This window comes from Anopheles stephensi, chromosome 2 (assembly GCF_013141755.1).
Source record: "Anopheles stephensi strain Indian chromosome 2, UCI_ANSTEP_V1.0, whole genome shotgun sequence".
NCBI lineage: Eukaryota > Metazoa > Arthropoda > Insecta > Diptera > Culicidae > Anopheles > Anopheles stephensi.
Genome location: NC_050202.1, coordinates 56,057,853 through 56,083,512, shown reverse-complemented (window position 1 = coordinate 56,083,512; position 25,660 = coordinate 56,057,853). Strand labels below are relative to the sequence as shown.

General features: G+C 46.7%; 1 protein-coding gene across 1 annotated transcript; it reads left to right on the top strand.

The window, feature by feature from the left end:
• Nucleotides 1–445: 445 nt before the first annotated feature.
• On the top strand, nucleotides 446–25,616 carry LOC118502920 (protein split ends). Its single transcript, XM_036035655.1, has 2 exons — nucleotides 446–1,271; nucleotides 20,169–25,616. Exon 2 carries the CDS (start codon nucleotides 20,185–20,187, stop codon nucleotides 24,727–24,729), a length of 4,545 nt encoding a protein of 1,514 aa, XP_035891548.1. The 5' UTR covers nucleotides 446–1,271; nucleotides 20,169–20,184; the 3' UTR covers nucleotides 24,730–25,616.
• The last annotated feature ends 44 nt before the right edge of the window (nucleotides 25,617–25,660 follow it).

Below are 25,660 nucleotides of genomic sequence, written 5' to 3'. Positions count from 1 at the left end.
AAAATCAGACTTTTAAAAGCTCTAAAATGTATATAACTGCATGATTAAATATTTTAGGAAGAAACAGCGGAAGTTTTTCATTGCGGTATTCCTATGCCATTGCGGTACCACGTGTTGGACGTTACTGTGCCATGGCTAAAACGTTACGTGCGTAACGCTTCGGGCAGTTCGAGCAGGAATTCGAGTAGCTTGAGCAAAAATCCAGCTGTTGCGATGGACACGAGGTTTATTTTGTTGCAGGGCACATTTTACTTGAATGTTAGTTATTTTAAAATGATTTATCATGTTTAGTAAGAACTAATTAGTCAATTAGGAGATTGTTTTTTGAAAGAAAATCGCTCATAAATTAATCTCTCGGTTTGATGAATGAATCGTTTTAATACCAATGTTTTGATCGAACATTACATTTACACGAGTAAAAGTTTCCTTCAACGATCACGATCGTCTTATGTTCGACACTCTTGACGATGGAGTTTGGTGGAGTACACATGTAAACAAAACCTCCCCTTCTTCTGTCTTGACTGAAAGGCTTGCAAGAAGCAGCAGCATACCCGCGGCCACGGCCAAGGAGAAGGAGAAATGGATCAACGGAATAGAAAGTTTCGACGCTCGCGTTCGCGCCATTCGCTGTTGATCCGCCGTCCGGTGCGGTCGTAACTTTCTGATCCGTAAGCAGTGCTCGCACAGCTCCACGACCTCCGGTGTGTTGTGAGTGTGTGTGTGTGTGGGAAAAGTAAAAAAAAGATACCCCAAAAAAAGGAGTGCACGATGAGATTAGGATCACCGATCATCTTACAACATTTTAAAGGATAAATAAGTGACATCAGTGTGAACCTACAGCGGTGAAATCCGGTGTGCCACCCGAAGGGAAAACCGAGAGATAGTTGAAAAAGTTCGGTGAAATTCCACTGCGTGCGTGTGCAAGTGCCTGCCAGTGTTTTGTTGGTGTGTGAGAAAGTGCGTGTGTGTGTGCCAGTGTGCGCGCTTGTGCGTTCCTTTCGTTCTGTGAAGCGAGGATTGCTGGTGACAGAGCTTACGCGAACGGAAGTGAAGTGGGTCACGACGACGACGACGCAGGAAGGAAAAGCGTGAAAAGGATAACCCTCGATTTTTAAGTGTCCAGGGGTCAGTGTGCAGTTATGAATGTTTAAGGTGTCCAACGCTCGAGGACGCATATTCCCGTGAAGTTTTCAGCAGAACAGCGAGCAATAAAATCCCGTGGAGGATTCTGAACTCCAGCCATCCAGCCATCGTGCAACCCGAACAGAGAGGTAAGTTTTTCGGTCGCAAGGTTCCAGAGGACAGTGGTGTAAAGTGTCAACGGGCTCAAAAGGTTGGAAAGCGGACCGCCGTTGCACGGCTGGTTGAATGTAGGTTAAAACCGAAAATCGTCCGTATGTGTCGTGCCCTCGGCGATCGTATACTTCTCGGTCCTCGGACGTGACCGAATCGCTGCGGTTCGTTGCGTACTGTTGGTCACTTTCTCGGTCACCGGGTGAGCACCTGTGAGAGCATGTGTGTGAAAGAGGCTGAGTGCGCTGTGGTCCGCGGCACAGTACCTCGGCACTTTCTCCGACCATTCCACCCGTCTGAATAATAGCACGCGAATACATGCGCGTGGACCCAGCGACATTTGGATATCCTGGAACGCGTCATGCTGAACTTTGCCGCGAAACTTGCCGACCTGGTGCCGCAGGAACTCTGATTACATAAATCGGATCTGCGGATCGGCGTTCGGCACTTGCCCCGAGCTGTGTGAGTCATGATGGGGATGAATTTCCAACACCGCCCGTTGACGGTTTGCTAAGCCAAGCGTAAGCCGGACACGGATATGTTTTTGTAACGGATATGCGTCACGGTCCGGTCGATGTGCAGAAATCAGGCAGGCAGCCGGGCTCACTGGCTCGCGATGCTCGCGTAAATGTGGGTCACACCACTCGCGCCATCTAGCCGATCGTCGAAACGGGTTTGGCACTGGCACCTTCGCCTGCACACGCCTGGTGCTTATCGAACCACCTGTGTGTACACGCGTTTGCCGCCACCAATAAGACGCGTCGGCTGGATATTTTGATAATGAAACCTCGCTGGCATAATCTGCATATTCCATCCCATCCCAACCATCCATTCCCGGCTTCCCGGACCAGGAAAATTTTTGACCAAACACGGTGTGATCGGTGGAAGATTTAATTATGACGCATTATACGCTAGCACGGGGCGGTTGATGTGGTTTGCGGTCATGGTGGTAGCTATCGGACACTGCAAAACCTGGCACGTAATGTGCACCTTCGCGGTTCCAGAAAGCTGGATACCGATGGAAAGTCACACATACATACGTACAGGTTGGGCCTACGAAGTGATTAATGCCTTAGCTATTGGACTGATGAAAAGCGGCGGCGGCGCCATTGGCAAACAGAGCCGGTATCTCGCAAGGAACGGTACATTTTGATATATGATTACGCGCACCTTTTTTGTTAGTCTAAGGCGTTGGAGCTTTTTGAAGCTTTCGTTGCGGCGTGTGAGATATCTCGTATCATCATGCATGATGGGAAAGATAGGACATCCAAATAGCGGGGTGGCGTGTGGCGATTTGGGACATTTTGGGGAATTATTTAAAATATTGTCTATACCGCAAAGCACTTTATCAAATCACTTTAAATCCATGAGCAGGTTTTGACCAGGTACCAATGTCATGATACCGATCTTGTTGGCGAGTTTATGTTTCCATTTGTCAGTGCCATGTTCAGTGTAATTTGTCAATCACGGTGAATTTAAAAAATGTTCGTCAGGTATAAAATTGTTCACAATGGCAGGCATTATAATATCCTTAATTTTTTAAAACTTTATGGTATGTTATTAGGGGGGGATTTTATTAAGCTTAGTTGGCAAATTTTTGGAAAACGATACTACGATTAGATGAACCAAGAAATTACAATTAATCAATTCTGCAATTGAAAAACTATTTAAAATAAATATTGTTGAGCATCTTTCCCTAAACTGTTAGTCATGGCAATAAGGAGGCCGTCCCTTCACACTACTTTACAAAAATCAATGTGTTATAGAAATTCAGGATATACGGCCATTAGTTGCTGATACTCAAATAAGTTTAAGAGGTAGTTGAGCAATGCTGGGCACGCGCATACCAAGAAAAGCTCAGGAAGCTGGATTCCCGACTCATACTGAGTCATAGTCTTTGAGGGATTAGCGGTAGTTTGAAAATCTTAGATAAAGGTGGTCCTATTATATTCTCCATCTCAGTATATAAGCTTTGCTTGCCTTGAAAAACATCATCTAATCTCTGACATCTGCAATAAGGAAATGGTAACAAATTTAACCCTAAAACAGATTCATTTAGCTTTAATTTTAATATAGAAATTAACTTACTCACATTTCAGTTTATTTTTTAACTATTAAGGACATCTACAGACAATTCACTAATTTTGTTTAAAGTGCCTAGATTCTATTCTCTTGAATATATTCAAGAGAAGAGATGTGACTTTAATATCACGTTTTCTGCCAGCAATTGTTAGCAATGTATGTTAAGAAAATGATACTTCATGAGACGCTAACACACCTAATTTAAGTGGAGTCTCTGCGAATATTTAAAAAAAATGTCATATTTATCGTATTCGAAATACGTTTCCTTAAGCTTCCCTGTCGGCCGTGGTGCGTCGAGATATTTGGAGGCCCCGAGCGGAAGGGCAGTTGCGGCCCCTCTGATTGTAATATTAGAGGTAAACCACAGGATTTCCCTCACCGACGAGGGCCCTGAGTGGCTTCTTCCGCTCCTAGGTTAATCCGCCACTGCCTGTCGGTAAATATATTACGCAGAGAGAAATGTAATGATTAGTATGTTTTGATAGAAAAGTAAGACAAGCACAATTAAATGATTCATATTTGGTCGGATAAACTGTGTTGTGCCTCAGAGGTGTACTTATCACGTCGGGAGTGAAGCAACTTAATTAACCGACAAAATTTTAATAGAAGTTTAGTAAGTAAGTGAATGGAAGACGTGACCTAGTAGTTCTTGATGGAAGGTCCCGAGGTCCTTATTTAGAGAAGACTGTTTATCAAAAGGCAAGCTCACCTCTCTATAAGCTGAAGCAGTCTGCAATGGACCGCTCCAAGACCTCTGACAAAGGGAAAAACAACTTGGCAAGGACTAGTAGAGGATAGAATAAGTCCTAAATAGTTTATGATTTTTTAAGGTACAATAAATTAAAGGTAAAAATCATACAAATCTACACAAAGTAAGAAAAACTATTCAGCGATTTTAGAGCCAAATACTATGCGCTTCTTACACCATGAGGAGCAACACAAGAAGACGAATTTTTCCTCCCAAAAAAAATGCGCTGCATTCCGGTATTGGAGTTATTTTAATCCATACCATAAAAGGAAAATATCTCCACACTTGACTATCACTTATTCCGACCCGGAACGGTCCAACGTCCGGCTATTGGTACGGACGGCATATTTTAAAACCCTCCGTGCGTCGTCATTGATCTCCGAATGCAAAAGAAAGTGTACAGTTCGAGAAACAAATCCTCTATACTTAGCAACTTTCACCGGAAGAACAATCGTACTGAGGGATAAAATAAATGACATCATCGGACGTACCAACCTGGGTCCCGCGGTTAAGAGCAATGAGTAATGACATCTCTTTAAGCGATCCTTTACAATAACACACAACCAACACGGAAGTAGTTTTGGAGATACGGATTCAAGGGTTTGCTTTCGAATTGTCAATGGACCCTTCGGAATGGCGGTTAGGTGGCGTTGGAATGCCACAACAATCACTGAGATGAGATGAGGTACACACACACACACACTTCTCGATCAGTCGATTTGTTTTGATCCTGGATCATCGATAGCTGTGCATCAATCGCACGCAATTATTTTGGTAAATTGAGTGAGTCACAGCAAAACTAGACAGCTCGAATAGGACAAAAACGAGAGGCAACAATCGGTAAGGTGTGTGTGTTGAGTTGAAAATGAATCAGCACCATTAACCCAAATTTCACTTCAACCGGCTGGTTAGTGACGGGGGGAGTGTGCGTTCATTGCTTCCACAGACATTCCGCTTCCTGGGCTGATCGGTTCGGTCTGCCCACGATCAAGTAGCGTACCAGCAGCGTCGAGAGATCCGCATCGGCAAAGGAAGCTTGAGCCCCACCCTGAAATGCGACAAATGCCGCAAGCATTCCGCACAAAACCACCAATTGTCACTTTCGCTTCCGCGACAACGCGCTCCGAGCCGCAGAAATTGAACATTTTTGGACACGCGCACCTTCGGCGAGCGAGATGAATAATCAATTTTTGCATTCCAACATCTCCGCTTGCAAATCCGTTTCGAATTTCGAAAACCATAAACGACCAGATGATCGGCTGGACGCTTCCGGGCAGTCCGGGGTGGATGGGATGGGCGACGGGTAGAGTTGGTAGAGCACACACACACACACACACACGAAAGCAGCACTTTCACGCCCGGAACGAGGGCCAACTGTCAAACTTTCGCCCCGGGTTGTCCGCCACCCAAACTCCCACCAGATCAGTCTCTCCGGCTTACCGGCCGTCGTCTCTTTTTTGCTTCTCAGCAGCTGCTTCGGAAGGTTCGGAAGACCTTTAGCGCCGTGGCGTGGGTTGAAACAAAAGGCGCAATTTTTCCACGCTCACCGCAAACGAACGGTGGCCTAACCTTTTGTTTTCATCCGACCGATTCGCTCCGGGGTTGGCCAAAATATTGAAGCCCGCACTGGGATTGCGGAAAAACGGCTCGTGTCGTGTGACTTGCGAGCATCCCGAAACACGCCCGGTGTCACAGTGCGCGCGAGGGGGAAAACTTTCATTTATTTTAATCAGTGTACCCACCATTGTCTTGTGGTGCTGATGCTCTCATCTCGCTCCAGTCGGCATGCTCCTGCCAGTAAGACACGCCACGATCTTGAACTATCATACTCCGGGAACCATAACCCTGGGAACAGTTTCCCTTTCCGTTTCGTGAAGATCGTTTTCTGCTTCGCATGCAACCACCAGAGGCTCGCCTGTTCCGATGCCGTGGTTGGCTTTCATCTCAACGTAGGCTTTTCACAGCAGAACAGGAAGGTGAAGGTCGGCGCAATCTAATTGATATTTCTTTTTCTTACTGTTGTTGCTCACCTTCCACAAATCGGTGAGAGTGATGAGTGTTAAGGCGGCAAAAGCTCAATTAGTAGTTTTCAACAGTGATGTAGCACTGATTGGGGGAGCTTTTCCGGCGAAAGAATGATAGCTAAAGATTGGGGATAAAATTGGTTTTTGGCAATGCGGAAAATCCGACCTCCGACAGCTTGCTCGGCGGAGAGCAGAAGATGGTCAATTGATGGTTTCGTGCGAATTAGATTTGTTTGCTCCGATAGATAATGGGGTTGAAAATTGACTGGGATAAACGACAACAATTATATTTGATTAATTTGTGTTGAAATAAAATTGGGAGATTATTTTTCTTGTTCTCAGACTGCTCTAGAAATTGGATAAAGTATACTAAGAAACTGTCTTGGTTTGTTTTCCTTTGGCATGAGACCATGCATCGTCTGATCGTTGGATCAAAGTTGATTCCTTATTCACAAGGAGATGGTGGTAAAGACTTGGAGTATCTTACGAATTTGTCCCTTCATTTGAAGTGACCCAGTGGCGGATCAACCTAAGAGCGTAAGGAGCGGTCGCTCGGGGCCTCGCCAGTTAGGGGGGCTTCTTGGGCGAGGGACTTTCTGTTATTCTCTGAAGAGACCTATAACACTGGTGGATGGCTAGAATCTGTCCTTCATTTAAACATGTATGCCACATGTCGACAGGATTAACTCAATAATTCGCTCGGTCATTCAACTCATAGAACAAACAAATTTTTAATTGCAGTGTTTTGACTATGTTGGCCTATTAATATCTTTTGCTGCCTCTTCTTTTGGCAGAACTATCTCAGGAGGTCTTGACCTGCCATTTCTCTCTTCCTTTGGTTAATTTTGTCCGTAGTATGGTCATTGCTTGATAATAAGGAACGGTTATGATAGGATTTGATACCATATCCTATTGTTAACATTTAGATCACAATGATCGTCTAATCTATGACAATCAAGCACAGGTTAGTGCTCTGATCTCTGGATCCTAGAAGTTGATATTTAATACTAGGACAAGGCAACAAGACAAAATAATTTGAAGGGTTCATTCTGTTTTCCATATGGATGTTTTGGTCGTTCTTCAGAAGTGAGAGGGTGTTGTGGAATTTCTCCTTAAAAATCTTAAAATCAGAGTCCTTAAAAATCTTTAGAAAGGGTTATGCTGAGTTTGCGATCGAAACAAGCATTTTATAAAACATCGGGAATGAGAGAAGAAACATTATAGAGAAACAAAGTTATCAATCTCTTATGGTCTGGAAAGTGAACAAAATCCCATTAGTTCTTGCAGACACCTCTTACACTCATTCAAACATAATACGTCAGTAGTACTCGTAAATGTTTACAGTCTGATTAGCATCGATAAAAACCTCTCTCTCTCGCGTGTGATAAAACATTCCAAAGACATCTCCTTTTTTTCCTCATCCAGCGATAACTAATTTCTCTCATTACATTGCAATCCATATTGGAATCGCGTATGCGCGCACACTTTTGACACATCATGAAGCCACTTTCCTTTCCGAAAGCAATTAAGTTCCGCTGGGCCGATCGATGTCACCATCGGCGATGAACGCACGGCGACGATGGCGAATGGATTGTTTGCGCATAAGTGGCCAATAGGCTGCAGATAATACCGTTAATGCGAAATGAATAATCAATGAAATGGTTGTCCCCCCCCCCCCCGCCCCCTTTGCAGTGTTGGCTATGGCTTATGAATAAAGCGAAATCGGTCAGGCTCGCACAGGTTCGTCAACCTTCCGCATAGTAAGCGAGCGGCCGGTCCGGGTCATCACCACCATCATCGCCAGGTTTTCCATCTTCAAAAACAACGATAAAACGATCCGGCCAACATCAATCAGCCTTCAGGGAAGTAAAATCTTCCTTCTGCGTGCCATCGCGTGCTTTCGGTTGGGGCATTAGAAAGTTGACTGCGGTGGTTGTGAGGAATGTGACTGAAAAATAAAAACGAACCATCCTCGCCCCGGGAGGATTATTCTTGGCTATGGATACTAGCTGCACGTTGAAAGCAGTTTTATTGTCCTCGTCCTCCTTGTTGAATGACGTCACGCCAATTATTTTTGACCATTGAACGTGGCAAAAATCTCAGCACGAATGTCATTCCGATGCATCACGATGCATCGGATTATTAGCAGTGAAAATGAAAGCTCCGTCCGGCTTTGACTCACCCACACCGGTGGATGGATTATTAATTGGCCACATCTAATTGGCAAACACCTTGACCACGGATGGGGTGTGAACAAAACAAAAACAAAAAAGCTCTCACTATCAACCCATCGGCAAACAGTGGGAATCGTGCGCGAAACTCTCTTGCTCGGGGGGCGGACTCGGTTGATTGATTAATGGCTTGACTGATTTTGCCAACAATAGACGACACCGATCCGATCGTTTTGGAATGATCGTACCGGACCGGTGTGGGTTTTCCCACGCACGCGACACACTGTCCACCAGGCACGGCGGGAAAATCGGAAGGTTCCCGGGTGTGAGATTTGGGTCGCCACTGTCGCTTCCGGGCGGGAGACACCATCAATCATCCGGGCTGGTTAGGGTGGTTCGCTGTTATTTATCTATCCAAGCCATAAAAGGAAATTGGTATTTGGAGAAATGGATTTGGTTTTGGGACAGCGAGAGGGAGAGAGAGATCGAGCAATAAATAGATCGATTCGACTGGAGAAACATGATATTTAGCATTGTGTGGCGATCGAGATAGAATGTAGGAAAACTGTCCGGTTGTTTGCAATCAAATTATTTATCATTTAATATCTAAAAAAAGAGAAGATTGCGAAGGATGATCATTTAAAATCTCATAGGAGATAAGTTCAAATGACCAATATCATTTAATCTGAATATAGGTAATTGTTATTCCAAGCGTGGACTAAGCTCTCTTTTATGCTCCATCTCAACAGGGTGTTCAAAGTAAATTTGACAGTTGCCTCCGAGAAAATAAAAAAAGGGGGAAAAATGTATCATTTAGGACAATTGATTTTTGTAGAAAGAATAGCTTATCGATCAATATGTTTCGTTTAGGCCTAACGACCTCTTAGGTAGCTTATCTGCCATTTCTGGCTTACTAGACTTTATGATACTACGTAGAAGGATAAACAGTCCTCACAACGGGGGAACGGTTCGAATGGAATTTGAACCCCCAGTTCTACCGTATAAGATCGGCACAGTTGATGCCCTTATATCGTTGCTATTTATTAAAATTATTCAAAATATTCCCCTTCAGCATCGATTACGGCCTCGATTCGGCTCCGGCACCTGCAGTAAGGCCTGGCAACCGTGTCCCTAGCAAGGACCGCAAAAAAGCATATTATTTTTGTGACCAATTCCATGAATAAAATAGTCGCTAAAGGGGCTCTGGGTCTGGGAAGTTTAAAGGTCCTGTTCCGGAAAATTCGACAGGAATACATCGATCAAACGCAATCCTATCATCTCATGGGCGTTCTTCTCTCTCAAAGCATTCTCAAATATTCCGTCGCAGTTTTCCATCCCATTTCGATTTAATTCACTTTTGATTGACGTGCCGCTTGTGTTGATAAGCCAAGGCAATAACTTATTATAATTATAGACACAACCTTAACCGTCAAAATTACCATTGAACACCCTGTATCTTCAAGCTGAATTTACAAGAGTTTTTTTGGGGCATTATTCCTCAAACTCTCTTTTGCAGACTAATAAAGTAACAAAACTAACTCCACTCACCACTCACCAATGCCAATTGTCATGTCATGTCGCACGGAAACAATCTCATCTGGATGGATCATTTTCATGCCATTTCTACAAGCTCGATTGTCGTTATAAAGCTGTCCAAAAGCTTAAGAGCTCACTCATTAATCCGCTTGTGTTCAGTACGGTTTACTGTGCTTCCTCCAAAAAAAAAAAAAAAACAGCACGCTTTAATTATGCCATTATTATGCACCGCAAACGACATCATAGCGGAACCATCTTAAACGACGTGCGCCGGAAGAAAAACGGAAACCGACAGCTACTCTCATCTTTCACCACGATCGCTGTGTGTCGCGCTTTCCACCTTCAGGGAGCGGAGGATCCCCCCCAGATCAGCTGCTATAATTTACGTACTTTCAATTCCACTGTACGCTGCTGCGCGAATGATGAAAAACACACATTTTAATTGCCTACCGGGGAGACTCTGTGTGTGTTTATGTGTGTGTGGCGCTAACCAGCACACAAAATAGAGTTATCGAGTCGAGCGTTGAGTTTGTACGAAGTGTCGTGGATGATGGTTGTCCACGACCGGTGGTACACCGATGACCTTCCTGACAGTTGACGAACGTTTGCAGAAGGTTAAGCTTACTTTCTTTATGTTAAGACGAAATGAAATAATCATCACGACAGCTGCCTTTGACGAACCGGGAAAGCTCAACAACAGCTTTGTCACAACGTTTTTCACCGCCCGTTACTCGGAGCCCGATGTTGTTGGTGTGCCTTTCGAAATGGACGATTGTTTGGAGCGATGAAAGTGGGCACGATACTGGCTGTTTTTCTCACACGTTGCACAGTCGATTAGTGTTTTTGTCAAGTGTCAACTGCTGGTGTTGGCGACATGGCGACTCGTGGAGGCTATTAATTTTGACGTACGATTTGTGGTAATCAATAGTGAAACGACTGAAAATGCAAATTTTAAGTATCCATAATTAGTGAGCTAGCTCTTAGCTGCTTGCGATGAAAGATTCATATCCGTGAGAAAGCCTACAATTATTAGATTGAGTGTTAGGCTTGTAGGCTCTCCGAGAATCGATTTCGTTGTAGGCGTTTATTCATTATTATTTGCCCTTTTCCCCTTTTCCAAAGACGCTATAAATTAAACGACTAACCAACGATGAAGTTTTTTTTTGCATTTTCCATCAATTATTCTCCTGTAGTCAGTCTTCAAAGTTTAGGAGTTTAGGGTTTGGGCTCCAATCCCATCCGAACTGTTTCCTCGTCGTGAGGATCGACTATTCAACTACGTGGTATCAATAAGTCTAGAAGCCAATAAGCAGAAGTCTTCGAGTTCCACGTCCGGCCTATGCCTTTATATTCAAAGCTTTTTTTGAGTCTTGAAGGCTAGGAACAGGTATTCTTAGCGAACTAAAGCACTAAATAGTGATTGAAATCCCTAATGGGATTTAATCAAAGACAGTCAAAGACCCATCCCAAAAATATTCTTGAAAATTAGTCCCATTGTTCTATTGTTCCCGTTCAAGGGACTTACTATCAAGCTGTGATAGAAATGAAGTCTAGTTGTTAGAAAAAGCAGGTGACTTCTCAAGGGGTTATCTTGTGTTAAAAGAGCTTAAAAGCAGACGAAGAATCCAGTCCTGCGAACATACGAGGCCAGTCTAAAGGGGATTCGACACACGATCACATGTGAATGACTGGTGGCTCTACAATTTCCCAAGTCCCCAGACCATTTCGGATTCAGATGATCAGATCGACGGATTCAGAAGGATTAAGAACATTCAGATCACTATAATGAACCTGAATTCTCTATAACCATTTAACCAATGAAGACCATGATCATGATGAAGATGGCCAAAGGCTAAATATTCAGCTAGGGTTATATCGAGTCAAGAATATCAGAAGTTTCAGACCTTCTGAGGTAGAGCAAAAGCATTTCAAGACTAAAAAACTGCTTCCAGCTATACATTGAGCTCACACGGACTTAACTTAGATGAGATGGAGTTGGGACACTGAAAGCGCTAAAGACTTACCAAAGCAATGCTCCTGAAGTCTCGAATTCTAACGATGTACAGTTGTCAAATGCCTTCATTGGGCCGCAGATGATAGAGACTATACTAAAATTATAGCACACACGTGTAAACCCTAACTTCCCTGTAATGAGACATCATAACCTCAATTTCCCGTGACGACAGATTCAAATCTACTACAACACAATTACCATACCTTAAGAAAGCTCAATCACACCCAAACAATAATGGCTCGCTTTAAGCAGTTGCGAGTATCAATTTCATGGATTGTGACAATCTCACCATCACCCGCGTGTGACGCCTTTTCGCTTTCACAGCAAGCGCCGGGGACGGTTCGTTACGGGTAGATTCCCACCGACATTTTTTTTTGGAAGTTCATTTCCGTACCCTGAGGCGCTTTGTTCCATGGTTGGAGACACCTCTTTTTTTGCGGGCCCGATTGTCACATTTTCACCCCTTTTATCCGGTCGATTCATTTGCTCTGGCGATCTTCCAAGGTAAAGGTTTATTGTGCGCAGTTAAACTGCTGATGATACCCTATTTTTGCAGGCTGGACGAGTAGGATTTCCTCGTCGTTTCGCTAAAGTGGGCTCGATGATGGTGAAATTCCGCATGAGGGTTTTTTTTCTTCCCCGGTATGCCGAACGTACGGATAGCGTTACTCCAGAACACCGTTTATTGTTGCCCACATCACAGGAACCGTACCTGCACGGGCTCATCCGTCCGTAAGTCTCACGCGGGTTACCAACAACGTACCGTCCAGCGAACGGTACTTGACCGGTTAGTTTGTTGATGGTGTGCTCCAGCTAGTCCCCTTTGCGTTTCCTCGAACCATCCTTATCGTACGGCATCATCACCGAAACACTTGTCGAGGCGTCGGCTGGCATCACTCAACCGACGGATGGACAGCTCAAAAGCTCCAAAGCAGAGAGTCCAGAAAGCAAACCGGGGGTACATTTTTCGAGTGGGAAAAATATTGCATTAATGCACGGTGCAGTTGGTACAGTTGGTTCTCGTGTTGCAATTCGTTCCAAAGCCATCCGATTGTTTGATAAGGTGCCATGTTTTCGGTTGCTTGCAAATAAGAGAATGGGTTGACTTAATTGTGAGAAAAATGACCCCGGTAAGAGCCACAATCACTGAAATTGCATCAAGTGAACCGACACATATTTTAGCAGTAAAAGTGTGCTGCCTTTTTGTGCCAAAACAGACAAGGATGTGTAGGTTTCATAAATATGAATGAACTACATGGGGTGTAGATTACTCTTAAGCTGTATTTATGTATGTCCAAACTTCCTAGACCGCGATCAATGCAAAGTGTTTGCTGGGCGGTTGTGTTTTGCATTATTAATTACTTAACGGGTTTGGGGAGCGATTCGCATACTGTTGTCCAGTAAAGGGAGAACGAGCGTTGCTTCCCTTCGAACGAACGAACACCTAACTGTAGCCCTAATTGTTGAGCAACGCAGCCGCAGCTCATCATCGTACCACACCGTAAAAGGAAGAATTCCGTCATGGACAATGCGCGCGAGCACCCGGAACCGATCGCATGACCCAGTTTTACGGCCGGCGCAGCGGGCCATCACCGCCCAAGAACGAAGCATCTCGCAGGGATTATGATCGATCGGCAGACTCCCGGGGTGCTACAATTCGATTCGACTTTTAAGTGAATCTTGCAAGCTTGTTTACTTTTAGCAGCTGGTGGGTAAACAAAACGAAAAACAAAGCACCGTGACGTTCTTCTAGCTTCCTTTTAAACTAGCGTGCAAAAATCCACCCCGATTCGAAACGCATTTCCACGTGGAAATAATAACTATTGCCACTAGTGCTGCTACTGACTGAGCATGGAACGTGAAATTATGAACTAGTTTTATGTGGTGGCCACCAGCGAGGCGTTCGCAAAACGAAAGGCAAACAACGTCGAAACGAGTCGCTGCTGCAAATATCACTGCAGTACTGCAGTGTTTATTATTTGATCGTGGCTTGAACTGAATTTTCCCTCGATCTGGAACCCTTTTGATTTTTTTTGCCGGAGCAACAAATCGCAAGCGAAACCGTTCTCACCATATCGAGCACCCGCAGTTGTGAGGACCCCGGGTTCCGGGTTCGTCGCTTGTACGCGCCCCATTGAAGTCTTTCGTTTTCATTCAGCTTCCGTTGGCAAGCGGCAAATCTATCGACGACACTAGAAGAAATAGGATCGGTCGGCTGTTCCTCGTCGCAGCGAAACCTTATGGTGCACATTCCGCAGTAGAAAACGAAACGGAATCTCTTTCGCTCACTTGCCGGAGTAGAGCTGGCAAGCGGCACGGGCATGTGCCGTACTGTGGCGTTGAATGCACAGGCGTACTGTGTCACACCATGCAAGGGGGATGCAGTTTGCTGCTGTTGGCGCAGGAAATGTGGCCTCGGGGCGGAAGAAGAAAGTACATCCACAACCGGTTTCGAAACCGTTTTCTTCTACGCGCAAAGTGATCAATCACGGCCATTCTTGTAGGGATGTTTGTTTTGCTGAACGGCGTTTCCTTACCAATCGGGCCTGTAGCTCAATCAATGTGTGATCGTATGGAGGTTTTTGCGGTGGAATGTCGGGTTTTGAGACACAATTGGGAATGGTTTAAGATGAGTTTAAGATATGGGGATTTCTAACGTCTTTAAGTGATTTTCACGTTTGCGATGATTTTATCCGAAGCCTTTTCCCATGCTCCGTGCGTTTCGTTCGTTAATTGTGTGCATTCGAATAAACCAACCAAAGAGCCATAATTTTCAACCAAAATGAGCTTTTTTTTCCTACAACTACTCAGCAGGATGATGACCATGAGCGCGAGCTGCTTAAACGCTCCTCTGCATGTGTCATTGAACCATCCCCAAAAAAACAACCCCCACACACACACACACACATAAACCTCACTCGAGATGTACGATTGATGGTCGAACGAAGATGGAACTGTAGCACGAAAGCACAACAACCAGCCCGCCGGCCGTGCTCCACAATTCCACCGAATGTAACGAGATGAAAATGTGTGCGGAAAGAAAAGAGGGACAAGCAGAAAACAGAAAGAAACACACTGGATGGTCGGATAAGAAAAGGCTTGCAAGAAGCAGTCGGCTTACAAACGAATGCGGAAATTGCTTCCACTCACGCACTCGGCACCGAGCACTTGAATGTGATTCCCAACGCTCGCACGAAACTTTCACCGAAGCGGACGAAAACTCGACCCGCCCGGCTGAAGATCGGATGCGAGGGTGCTGTTTTCTTGGTGATTTGGCCGTACACCCTAACTAATCAGGTAGCATGCAGAAGCCACCCAGTGCCGGGAGCCAACGACCTCGAGCGTGAGAAGCAAAAAAGGTTAAAAGTGAAAACGTTCTTAGTTAGGCGATGGGGTCGGATCAGAACTGACTGGCTGGGGTGAGGTTCTTGAAGGCGGTCTAGCCAAGCCGCTGGCCCGACAATTAGGCCAGCCCGAGAAGAAGGAAAACAGATGAAGCAAACAAACAACTTTCTCTTTGCTTTTAATTTGGTTTGATGTTACGGAAGATTCTTTTTTTTTACCGGATGGCTGGTAGAACAATCTTGAGAACCGGTTCTTGAGAAGGGGAGAAATCGTAAGGGTGATACTTAAATCTTGGATAAAGTCAGAATGGGAAGAAATGTGTTAAAAGGTGAAACAGTACCCAGTGAGAAGTTCAGGACAAATAGCCAATAGAGCCTATTCCGTTAAGGGGGATTCTTTTGGTTTAATTTAGAATCATAATGGCTAGGAATTTCAACACAATTTTTCATAATTTTATTCTAGAATTTGTTATCTAATACAAATCTAATAATCTAGCAATAAGGCCAGGCCGTTCTTTATGAATAAAAAAAAATCTAATAATCTAATAATAATAGATATTTTTCCACAAAATGAGCTGGTTAGATGTACCAGTCAGATCAATCAATCTCCTTGAACTTATCCTTTTGAATTAAACCCAAACTTGACGATGTTTTACAGGGTTTCCAAATAATTGGTAATGTTCTATCCATTTTGGAACTCTGCTCAAGATGAAGTGGACAATTTACTTGTGGAACCAGTGGCGGATCAAGCTCCTTGGAGGCACTAAGCAGAGTGATAGATGAAGGCTTCTAACACATCGAATCTGCTGATTGGGGGATAGACGGAGCTTTTACGGAGATATTACACGAAGCCTCTTAAGGAACCCGTCCTAATGATCGATGGGCCAGCTTATTCGAAGATAAGCCTCTGTCGATATGAACGGAGTCCCAAGCATCAGCTTAGATTGCTTATACTATGATCCGCCCCTGTGTCGAATAAAACCCTTTCGCACCTGCTCCAAAATGCCCTAGATGAAGAAGGCAACTGAGCTGTACAGAAATATCTTAGTCAGAGATATTTCCATCCGGTTCTATATTTTTAATAATCTAATTAATCATGAGCCGAGTCCAGAAATTAATGGAACATTACCAGCTTATCATGCATGTTAATATTGATGCTTATAATGGGAAAATTTCTGCTTAAGGTTTTCTGCTTAAGAAGCAGAATAATTCAATCTGAAAAAAAAATCAGTTCTTCTACAATTTTTCTTCTTGCCTTTTTGAATCGAAAACTTAACCCTCAAACCGATCGTATTGTTATCATCCAATCTCATCAACTTCCTTTCAATACCTTGATATTTCTTAGGCAAATCTCTTTGGAAACTCTGGCATTCAAAGAAGAGTACTATAAAAGCGAATTCAATACGTAAACTTGATTTCATCTGCTTACTGCCATTGTCCACCAATCAATGCTTTGTTCGTAGCCCAACCAGCACCAGCACGATCGGAACAACCACACACGCACACGCACGGTTGTATCGTGTACGCATCTCACTCTCTTCCGTCACGATTCTCCCTTTGAGGTTGGAATATGATGATCAGGTTTGAAGCGCTTGACCGATTGAACAAAACCTGAGCCCAGCGCGAAGGCTCACCTTGACCCATTTCGCGCTTTCACGCAGCTTCTCCACTGTCGGGAAAGCGTGGTGGCGTTTGCCCACCGAATCGAATCGAAAGTCGACTCCGATGCTGGTCCGGTTCTCGGCCATTGGAAACGAGATGCCACGGCGGATGTTGACAACTGATTATCATCATCATCATGATCACGATCCCCTCTCTCTCTCTCTGCTTGCCACCTGTCCACGGATGCCAACACGGAACGACGATGATGGTCAGTCAACTTTCGATTCTGCGCATCCGCAAAACTCGATCCGCGTCGTTGCAGCAGGTTCTTTCTCCCGGTGTGTGTGTGTGTGTGTGTGTGTGTGTGTGTGTGCACGCGCCTTGTCTTCTAATCATCTCGTTCGGCGCGATAGTAACCCTAAGCATTCACGTTTAAGCGACCGGCGGAAACGGCGGTCCAAGCAAACCGAGCATTAAAGATCGCCCCTCCCGGCACAAATTGGAGACCCGCCGGTGGCGACCAGGGGGCGAGGACTGGCGTTTTGACCCAGTTGACGGTCTGGCGAGAAGGTTTTTCCGAGTAAGTGACCGATGAAATCGAGACGGAAGCAACAAACAAACACGCTCTGCGACACGCCACCGTAGGGCAGCGGAATGTGAAATGGGAATCGGATGGCGATCGGATGGCTCGGCACGCACGGATTGGATGAAGAGGATATCCCATTCATTCGAGATATTCTTGTGACGAAACAGATAGCCGAAGCTTCCGGTGTTTGTTTTGTTTTGGGAAGCCTTAATACGCTAATTTGCTTTTATAATTAGCGTGCCCCTTTTTTTGGTGCACAGACCAGCTTGATTTCCTCCTGAAATTCCCCATTTTTATATGGCATAAAGTACTGATTGAAATGGCGGCCATCGCTATCCGGAATGAAAGTTAACTATCTTAATCGTTTTGTGATGTATTCAAACGGATAGAAACTCACAGGAAAAGCAGGAACTGAATTGATAGAAAACTCACCGAATTAGAAACGTGATTCCAGTCTTTCGGACTTTGGCTGTCTGGGCGAAGCACTGTCCACTACCATCAGTGTTTATAATGCTAATTAATGCCCAATTCACTGCTGCTTTAACGTGGTGCGACAAATGGTTATTCTGAATCGGTTTCGACCACCTCAAACCAGGCCACTTTAATTTGCACCACCGACTTTCAAACGCGGTTCCGAAGAGCCGAATGGAAAGTGAATCGAAGTGCACGACATCTACTGTGATCAGGGGTTCTCGAACGGTGCGCAGATCGATCGTTGGTGTGGGCAGAGATGCTTTTTCGGGGGAGGGTCTCGGGAGCTTTCACTCACCGCATAGCTCACGGAAGACAATTTTTAGTTCAATTTCCTGGTTAAAACCAGGGTAAGCAAAGCTTCCTTCCTAGGGGCGGAAAGAGACATCGAGAGGGAGAGAGAGAACGAAAACATTCATTACCGCCTAAAAACTGCACAAACCACCACCGACTTAGAAGAAAAAGGAGGTCAATTTCTCGACATTGCGTAGGGCGTGCGGCTGAGCGTGCCGGTCGTCCGTAGGCAAATATGTGTTGAGTAGGAGAAATTGACAAAAGCACAATCGAGCACGACTGGACGGGTATCGGGTTTCATATTTACCGCTACCAATTGGGGAATTCGTTGCAAAGCTACGCAACGTCAATATCCGAAAGCATTCCGGAGCGAGTGATCCACCCCAAAAAAATAGGCAACATTCTCCAACATTGATTTGATGCCTGGCGAAGAAAGCGTCACGAGGAGAGAGCGTTCCCGAAGGTGCTAATTTACATTTTTATAATGTTCAGAATTCCTTTCGTTGTACGCCCTAACCTGGAGACACTTTGGACGCACGGTCCAACTACGAGCATAGAATCGTTAAGGCCAGCCACCTGGCCTAAAGAGACTGTTCTTATGCACCGTTGCATAACGCAGCTGTCGATCAAACGTCGACAGCAAAATTCGGTCACCTGTCGAATCGGATCTTTCTGACCGGCGACGATTAGTATGCCAGACTGGTGTGGGATCGAATGTCGGTTAGCAGGTCGAACAGGGGTTGACACATAGCTTCCTAACGGGACCAGTTAACCTTTTTCTGTCAATCCACGCATACACGATCGATCGAAAGTAGACGGTGTTTGGAATTTCGAACACCCGCAAAGCGGGAGCGTTCCCATCAAAACAAGGATTTCCGCTGGTTCCTTAGGGCACAATAAATGAAAAAAAGTTCATCAAATCAAGCGACAAAGGGAACCACCGCAGGCGTAGATCCACTTCACTTGTGGGAGACTGCCATGGCAAAAGCGCGCAAAGACAAAGGGGTTCCGTTTCGCGGGAAACAACTCACTTCAACTCACTTTTCATTTCCGCCAAAGTGTGCAGCTCGTCTAGCTAATTTGTACTGATTGCATTGGTGGCAAGATAACGCAGAGAAGATCAGCCGCACAACAACAATACACCTCTCAGAAGGTGTAGTAGCACCACGAAAGCCGTACGAAAAAATTAAATAAAATAATAGCTCGGCACGCTGGAAGAGAAATCCGGTCTCCGGGTTCAATGGAACGCAAGCACGCCTGAAGCATCGTCACGTCCGTACGCGGGCGTTCGGGTCACCGTTTCCTTTGCCTGCCTTCAGTTGGATAGCCAACCGTCTTCCGATTAAGGTTTCCACAAGCCCGATCGTGCGTGGTCGATATTGATCCATCCGATTGTTCCGGTGCTAGCGAGAGACAGGCGAGAGATCGATTCGATGTGCGGCTTATGGATTTCGCTTTCGATTCTTTTCACTAACCGGAGGACGGAGGTGATGGCAACACATTTGGGGTATTTTTGGGCGAGTTTTTCCACTGCTGGTTTTGCTAATTTCCTATCCCACCGGCTGGTAGAAAGTGAAATCGCATAACGTAATGTTGTTTGCTTGCTGATTGGATGTAAATTTGTCTGATTTGTTGCTGCTGATGAGATGCTGAACTGTAGCATCGGAAGAGGAAAGCCGTGAAAATACGCTGCCAGTTGACGGAACGGAAGAGTGGATGAGGTGGGCTGATGGCCACATACTTTTCCCCGAGATTTGCTGATTCGATATGCTAGAGTGTTGGCGAGTTTTGATGAGAGAAAACTTTAAATGTTGGGGTTTTTTGTTGGGGTTCGTCTCATCGATTCGTACAGTTGTACTTCCGCGAGGGAAAATGTTTGATTAGAATGTCGATGCGAGAAAATGACTTTTCAATGATATTAGATTAGACAGAATTAGATTTGATTTGAATTTTGAGCTTCAAAAACTGATCTCCTATTGCTCTTGAATCTTCCTTTTTTTCAGCCTGCCAACCTGAAGGATGGGAAAACGAACCCAACTGCTCCCACTGGGAGTAACACTGGGTACGGTACTGTTGCTACTTACCACCAGCTTTGCCTTCGCCACCGCATACACCTTCGACGATGACTTTGAGGATCTAATCGCGGAAGAATCGAACGTGGACGAGGAACTGCTGCCCGGGTCCGTTTTGCTACCATCGGACGTATTCAACGATGGCAAACCATTCCTGGTTGATCGTGATCCCTCCACCGGAGCGATCGATTTCCTGCACAAGAAGACGGGCAATCAGATCGATCTCGGTGACAGCAAACCGTACGAACCGATCAAGGATAGTTACGTGAGCGACAAGAAGGATGTGATCATACACCAGTCGACGCCCAACTTTCACGACTTTCTCAATCTGCCCAAGATGTACTCGCCCGAGAACTTTGTGTCGATATCGAGCTCGTACGCGAACCTCAAGTATCAGGGCATCAACAAGGGTTCGAACCATCGGGATCATGTTAACACACACATCGTAGCTGCCACTTCGGCAACTGCTGCACCAACCACAAGCACTACGACGACACCGGCACCGGCGACTTCGACAAAGTATTTCTACAACAGACCACATTACACCGTAGGCAACTACAATCGACCGGGGCCTGGATCGGCTAGCTCCAACTCTTACTATAGCTTCCCTGCCACGTCGGGACGACCGATTACGACTCCGACTACCACTACTACGACTACAACGACTACCACTACCACGACCACACCAGCCCCAACAACGACCACGACCGAAGCACCACGAACTACGGTTAACTCACAAAAGCAACTGTTCACTCGTTACCCTTACAAGAGCACGATCAAAAACAAGTACCTTGAGACATCCGAACAGACGCGCAAAAAGTTCTTCCTTCCGTCGACACTTGCACTACCGGGGCCGACGACTACCACGACCGAACGGGCTCCTTCCACACCGATGCGATCCTCCACGTACTACTCCCCCTCGGTAAGGCCCCAGTGGCCCACGACCTACCAGACACCGACCACCACACTGAGCACCGTCTCCGTGGCCGCCTCTACAGCTCCCGCCAATCCGGTTCGCTTCGTAGACGATGCGGTGGAGCAGCAGCACAAGATCAAGTTCACCATGCCCGCGCTCAAGTACGAAGGCTCCAGACCAGCACCTTTCCGGCCGATGCCATCGCAGCAGGAAGGTACGGTGCCGGATCGGGAAGCGGCAGCCAGCAATTCGAACACCAAGATCGATCTGCCCAAGAATCCTGCCGTCATGTCACTGTCGGATATCTTCAGCACGCTCGAGCAGAAGAAGCGTATCGAATCCCAGCAGGCCGAAAACAATCGGGTGGAGGAGGTGGAAGAAGTGGCGGAGCAGGAACACGATTTGCCAACGACTCCTCCTGCAATTGTGCTGTTGAATGATGGGTCGGCCGGATCGGTGACGATAGGATCTAGTGGTCCGCGGATTGAGCAGTCGATCGATCTGTCCGATCAGTACGTGCGATATGAGGTTCATCCGCAAGCTCAGGGCCCACCGAGCAGACCGTCGCTGGTGGAGACACAGCATCAGCAACACCACCAGCAACACCACCAGCAACATCAGCATCAGCAGCATCAGCAGCAACAGCAACAATACAACCAGTTCCAAGTGCAGCAGTCGAATGGACATCGTCCTCAACCACCAGCGATGGATGTGATGGGTGGTTCGTACGTCAAGTACGAAGTACAGCAACCGCAGCTGAACGTGGTGAAGTATGGAGCAGTTCCAAGCATGAACAATGTCGTCATTAGTCCTAACCAGAACTCGGCCACATTCGTTCTCGGATCGCAACAGTCCGTTGGCAGCAGCATTGGATCGTCAAGTCGTCCCGAGGGTGCTGGCCATTTCGTCGGGTCTGTGTCGCAAGATTCAGCCTCAGCGGCAGCGCTGAGCGCTGGTCGACCCTCGTATCAGATGGGTCAGGTTCTGGATGAGCCACACGATCAGACCAACGTTGGGGCATCAGTTCAGGTGCAGGTGAAACCGCAAGATATCATCAAGACAACGAGTGTCCGCTTCCCTAGCGAATCGGACGACAAGTACGATAATGCACCCATCATCAGCGGAACACACAAATCCGAAGTGCTGCCTCCGAACGGACATTCAGCTCCAGTACGCAACGATCAGATGGTTGTGTTTCCTCCTAACCAAGACATCGCTAGCACACTGCACGAGGTCTCGAACCGTATCGTCTTTGACTCGCCTGCGCCACCGAGCGATACACTCAACCGGAACGAACTATCAATCGCCCCCAATCCGAACTATCCGGCTGACTTGCCCGAACAGCTTACGCCTCCATCCGGTCCGGAGAGACCAGATCTGATTAAGCAACGACCTCGACCGCCGGTGCCTGCTCAAGGACCACCGTTCCGATACAGCGAAATTCAACGACGTCCCTCAACGTATCCAAGCGATCGTCCTTCCCGGCCAACACTCACCCTACCGAACATTCTACCTCAGTTCCGACCGAACGCGAAAATCTCCCAAGGACATCCACCGTACATGAAAGAACCAGGAACGTACCGTGTCCCTCCTTCGGGCATGCTCGTAAAGACGGGTCCTCCACTTCGCAAACCTGCCGGCTATAACGTTCCCAACAGCCTTCCACCGACGACAGCAGTACGACGAACGCCTCTTCCGACACGGCTCATGACACGCCTCAGTCCCGCTCCGAGCCGTCCGCAAATGCATCCAGCATCGGCCGAGCTGGAGAACCGTCGCTACTACCGACTGCCGCCACCACCACCACCGCCAGCAATGATCAAGGATCGCGTGTACAACATTCAACCGCCACGTCTACAGCCACCACCACTCCCACCACAACCGGCCGGAACTCCAACGACCAACATCATACCGCAGGCCGTTACTTCCTCGGAAAAACCGAACGAACCACTAGAGGACAGCGAATTCCACCGCAATCCACCACAGATTTTGCGCAACATACTTAAGGACGATCAACAACAGCGTCCCAAGCTCGAACCCGTTGTAACACTGCAGATGCTACAGTCGAAGAAGCAGGCATCATCCATCAATTCCCCAGCCGCACAAGATTCCGTCGGCGAGGAGAGTAGCGTTGTGGTGACTGGATCGGTACAGACGCAGCAGCAAGACACCGGCAACAAGGATCGACCGGTTTATGTCGTTTATCCGGTAAAGAGTACTCCAGTAAGATTGGACAACAAACCAAACGGTGATCCAATTGTGGTTGGACACCGTGGTGAGCAGCACCCGTCGAAACCGATTAGTCCTGGCACGGAGTACCAGAACACACCCTTCTCGATTGCTTCCCACTTTGAGCAAGAACCGATCCTAACGGCAAAACACAGGAAACCGAACCCCAACGGCAAACTCAACTTCCCGTACAATCTGGAGAAACCGGACCCGTTCGCACTGGCTCAGCAACTTGATAAGGAGCAATCGGCAGGACAACCGGCCCAGGACCTTTCGGATTCAGACTCCGAGTATAACCTTGGGGAGGAACCAACGAATGTTCGCGACCAGGATCAGGATCTGATTTCGAGCAAGTTGCAGCGCTTCCAGACGGACAGTACTCCCATTGCGATCGCTTACACTCCAACGGAATCTAGCCCACTGGGGTCGAACAATATGCGGTACAGCAAACCGGTAGGGGGGTACGAATCGGCCGCTAGCAATTACTACTATTCGCCGTATGGTGAAACACAGACGGAAGTGTCCTATCTGAAGATTGACGATGTTGACGAGTTTGGTAATCCATCTCGACGCTACGAACAGAGCTTCCAGGCACCGTTCCAGGCTAGCATGAGTCTCGATCCGGTTAAGGTGACCAATCCGTACGAAGGATGGGCCGTAGTAACGTCTTCTCCTCAAGCACTGAAGCTCCAACAGCAGCAAACGATCAGCAAACCCGACCCTGTCCGTCAGCATAACAGTCCAAACTCGATCGATCGTTCCGACACTGGTGACACTACCTCAACGGGCACAGGTGATGATGGTGCTGATCGTCCATCAGCAGTTACCGCATCGTCCGCATCCACCACCACCTACGATCCGAACAGCTTCCAGCCCGAACTGCAGGGTGGATTCCGACCGATCTACGGGGCGGATATGAAGCTGAGCGAACAACTCAATCCCGATCCTCAGCGTTCGAGCATAGCCGATCTGTTCGCGGAAGAGAATGGTAATGAAGCTGCCGAAGCGCCACAGAACGCTACGACCAAGCTGCAGCCGGTGGAATCGAAACCGAAGGTGGTGAAAAAGGAGGAACCGGACAGTGGAATGGATCTTGATCTGGAAGCGTTTTTCGATCAGTTTACGAAGGACTACGATGATGGGGATGGCGGTTTGGATGATGTGACCATGAGCGAGGAAACGACGAACGAAACTTTGCCGGGCGGTGGTAGTGATGAAAGTCAGTACCGTAGCGAAGGACGAAGCAGTAATGGGGCGTCCGGGGAGAAAAGTGTAAGTTCCTCGACGGAAAGTCCGACTACGGCAGCAGCTCCGACGGTAGAAGAGTCTGTCACGAAAGCGACGTGAGCACTACTATCAAAGAGAAACTGGCCTTCAAATACTACTCCTATCCTTAGGTATGAATTCCTCGGTGGATATGAATGAGATACGTGTGTGTGTGAGAGAGATTGCGCGTGAGTTAGATGAATGAATGCGAACCTAGGGGATGTGGACGAGGTACAGAGTTAAGTTGGGTAATGGGATGGGGTTTGCTCGTGGAACCGTAGAAATCACCCAACTTGCAAAGGAAACAAATGGCCAATCCAACCGGAGAGCAGCACAACCGTTGACAAAACCCCCATAATCCTCCGAAGCCAATGGACGATTGCGATGAATTTAGAAACAGTGCGGACGTCCGGCGGTACCGAATCTTGAGTATCTAATGTTAAGCAAACACCGGCCACCATCTTACAAGGCTACCATCGCGAAACCGAGCGGGTTGCGGGTGCCGATGCCGTTGGACGATGGTGCACACGCTAGTCAATAAAACGGCGGCCACAATCCAAAACCTGCACCATAGAAGGAAAACGGAGAAACAATGGACGAAATTCACAACGGATGTAGGAGTAGGTGTTTGTCTGGTTTGTCTAGGGTGTAAGCAAGAAGGCGGAAGGGAACAATGCTAACGATAAAGCATCGATTGTCCGAGCTTAATATTGGATACTTGATACTAGAGACAGACACGACAATTCCTAACCGAACGGGGGTTGAGAATTGGGGATATTGTATTGAATAGTTCGAGCTTCAATGTTCTTACGTACGGTCGATCCTTAGAAAATGATTCCCAGCCGACAGGGTAGAAGAAAACTACTTAAGCCTGTCCTTAATCCGAACCCCTTGATTAAAAGTAGAAGTAAGGATGCAAACTCCATTCAGACCATATATGCTAACGTTGAAATGTTACAACGGGAGGGTCGCTCTGCAGCTCCTGGAAGAGCGAGCGAGAATATTCATTTAA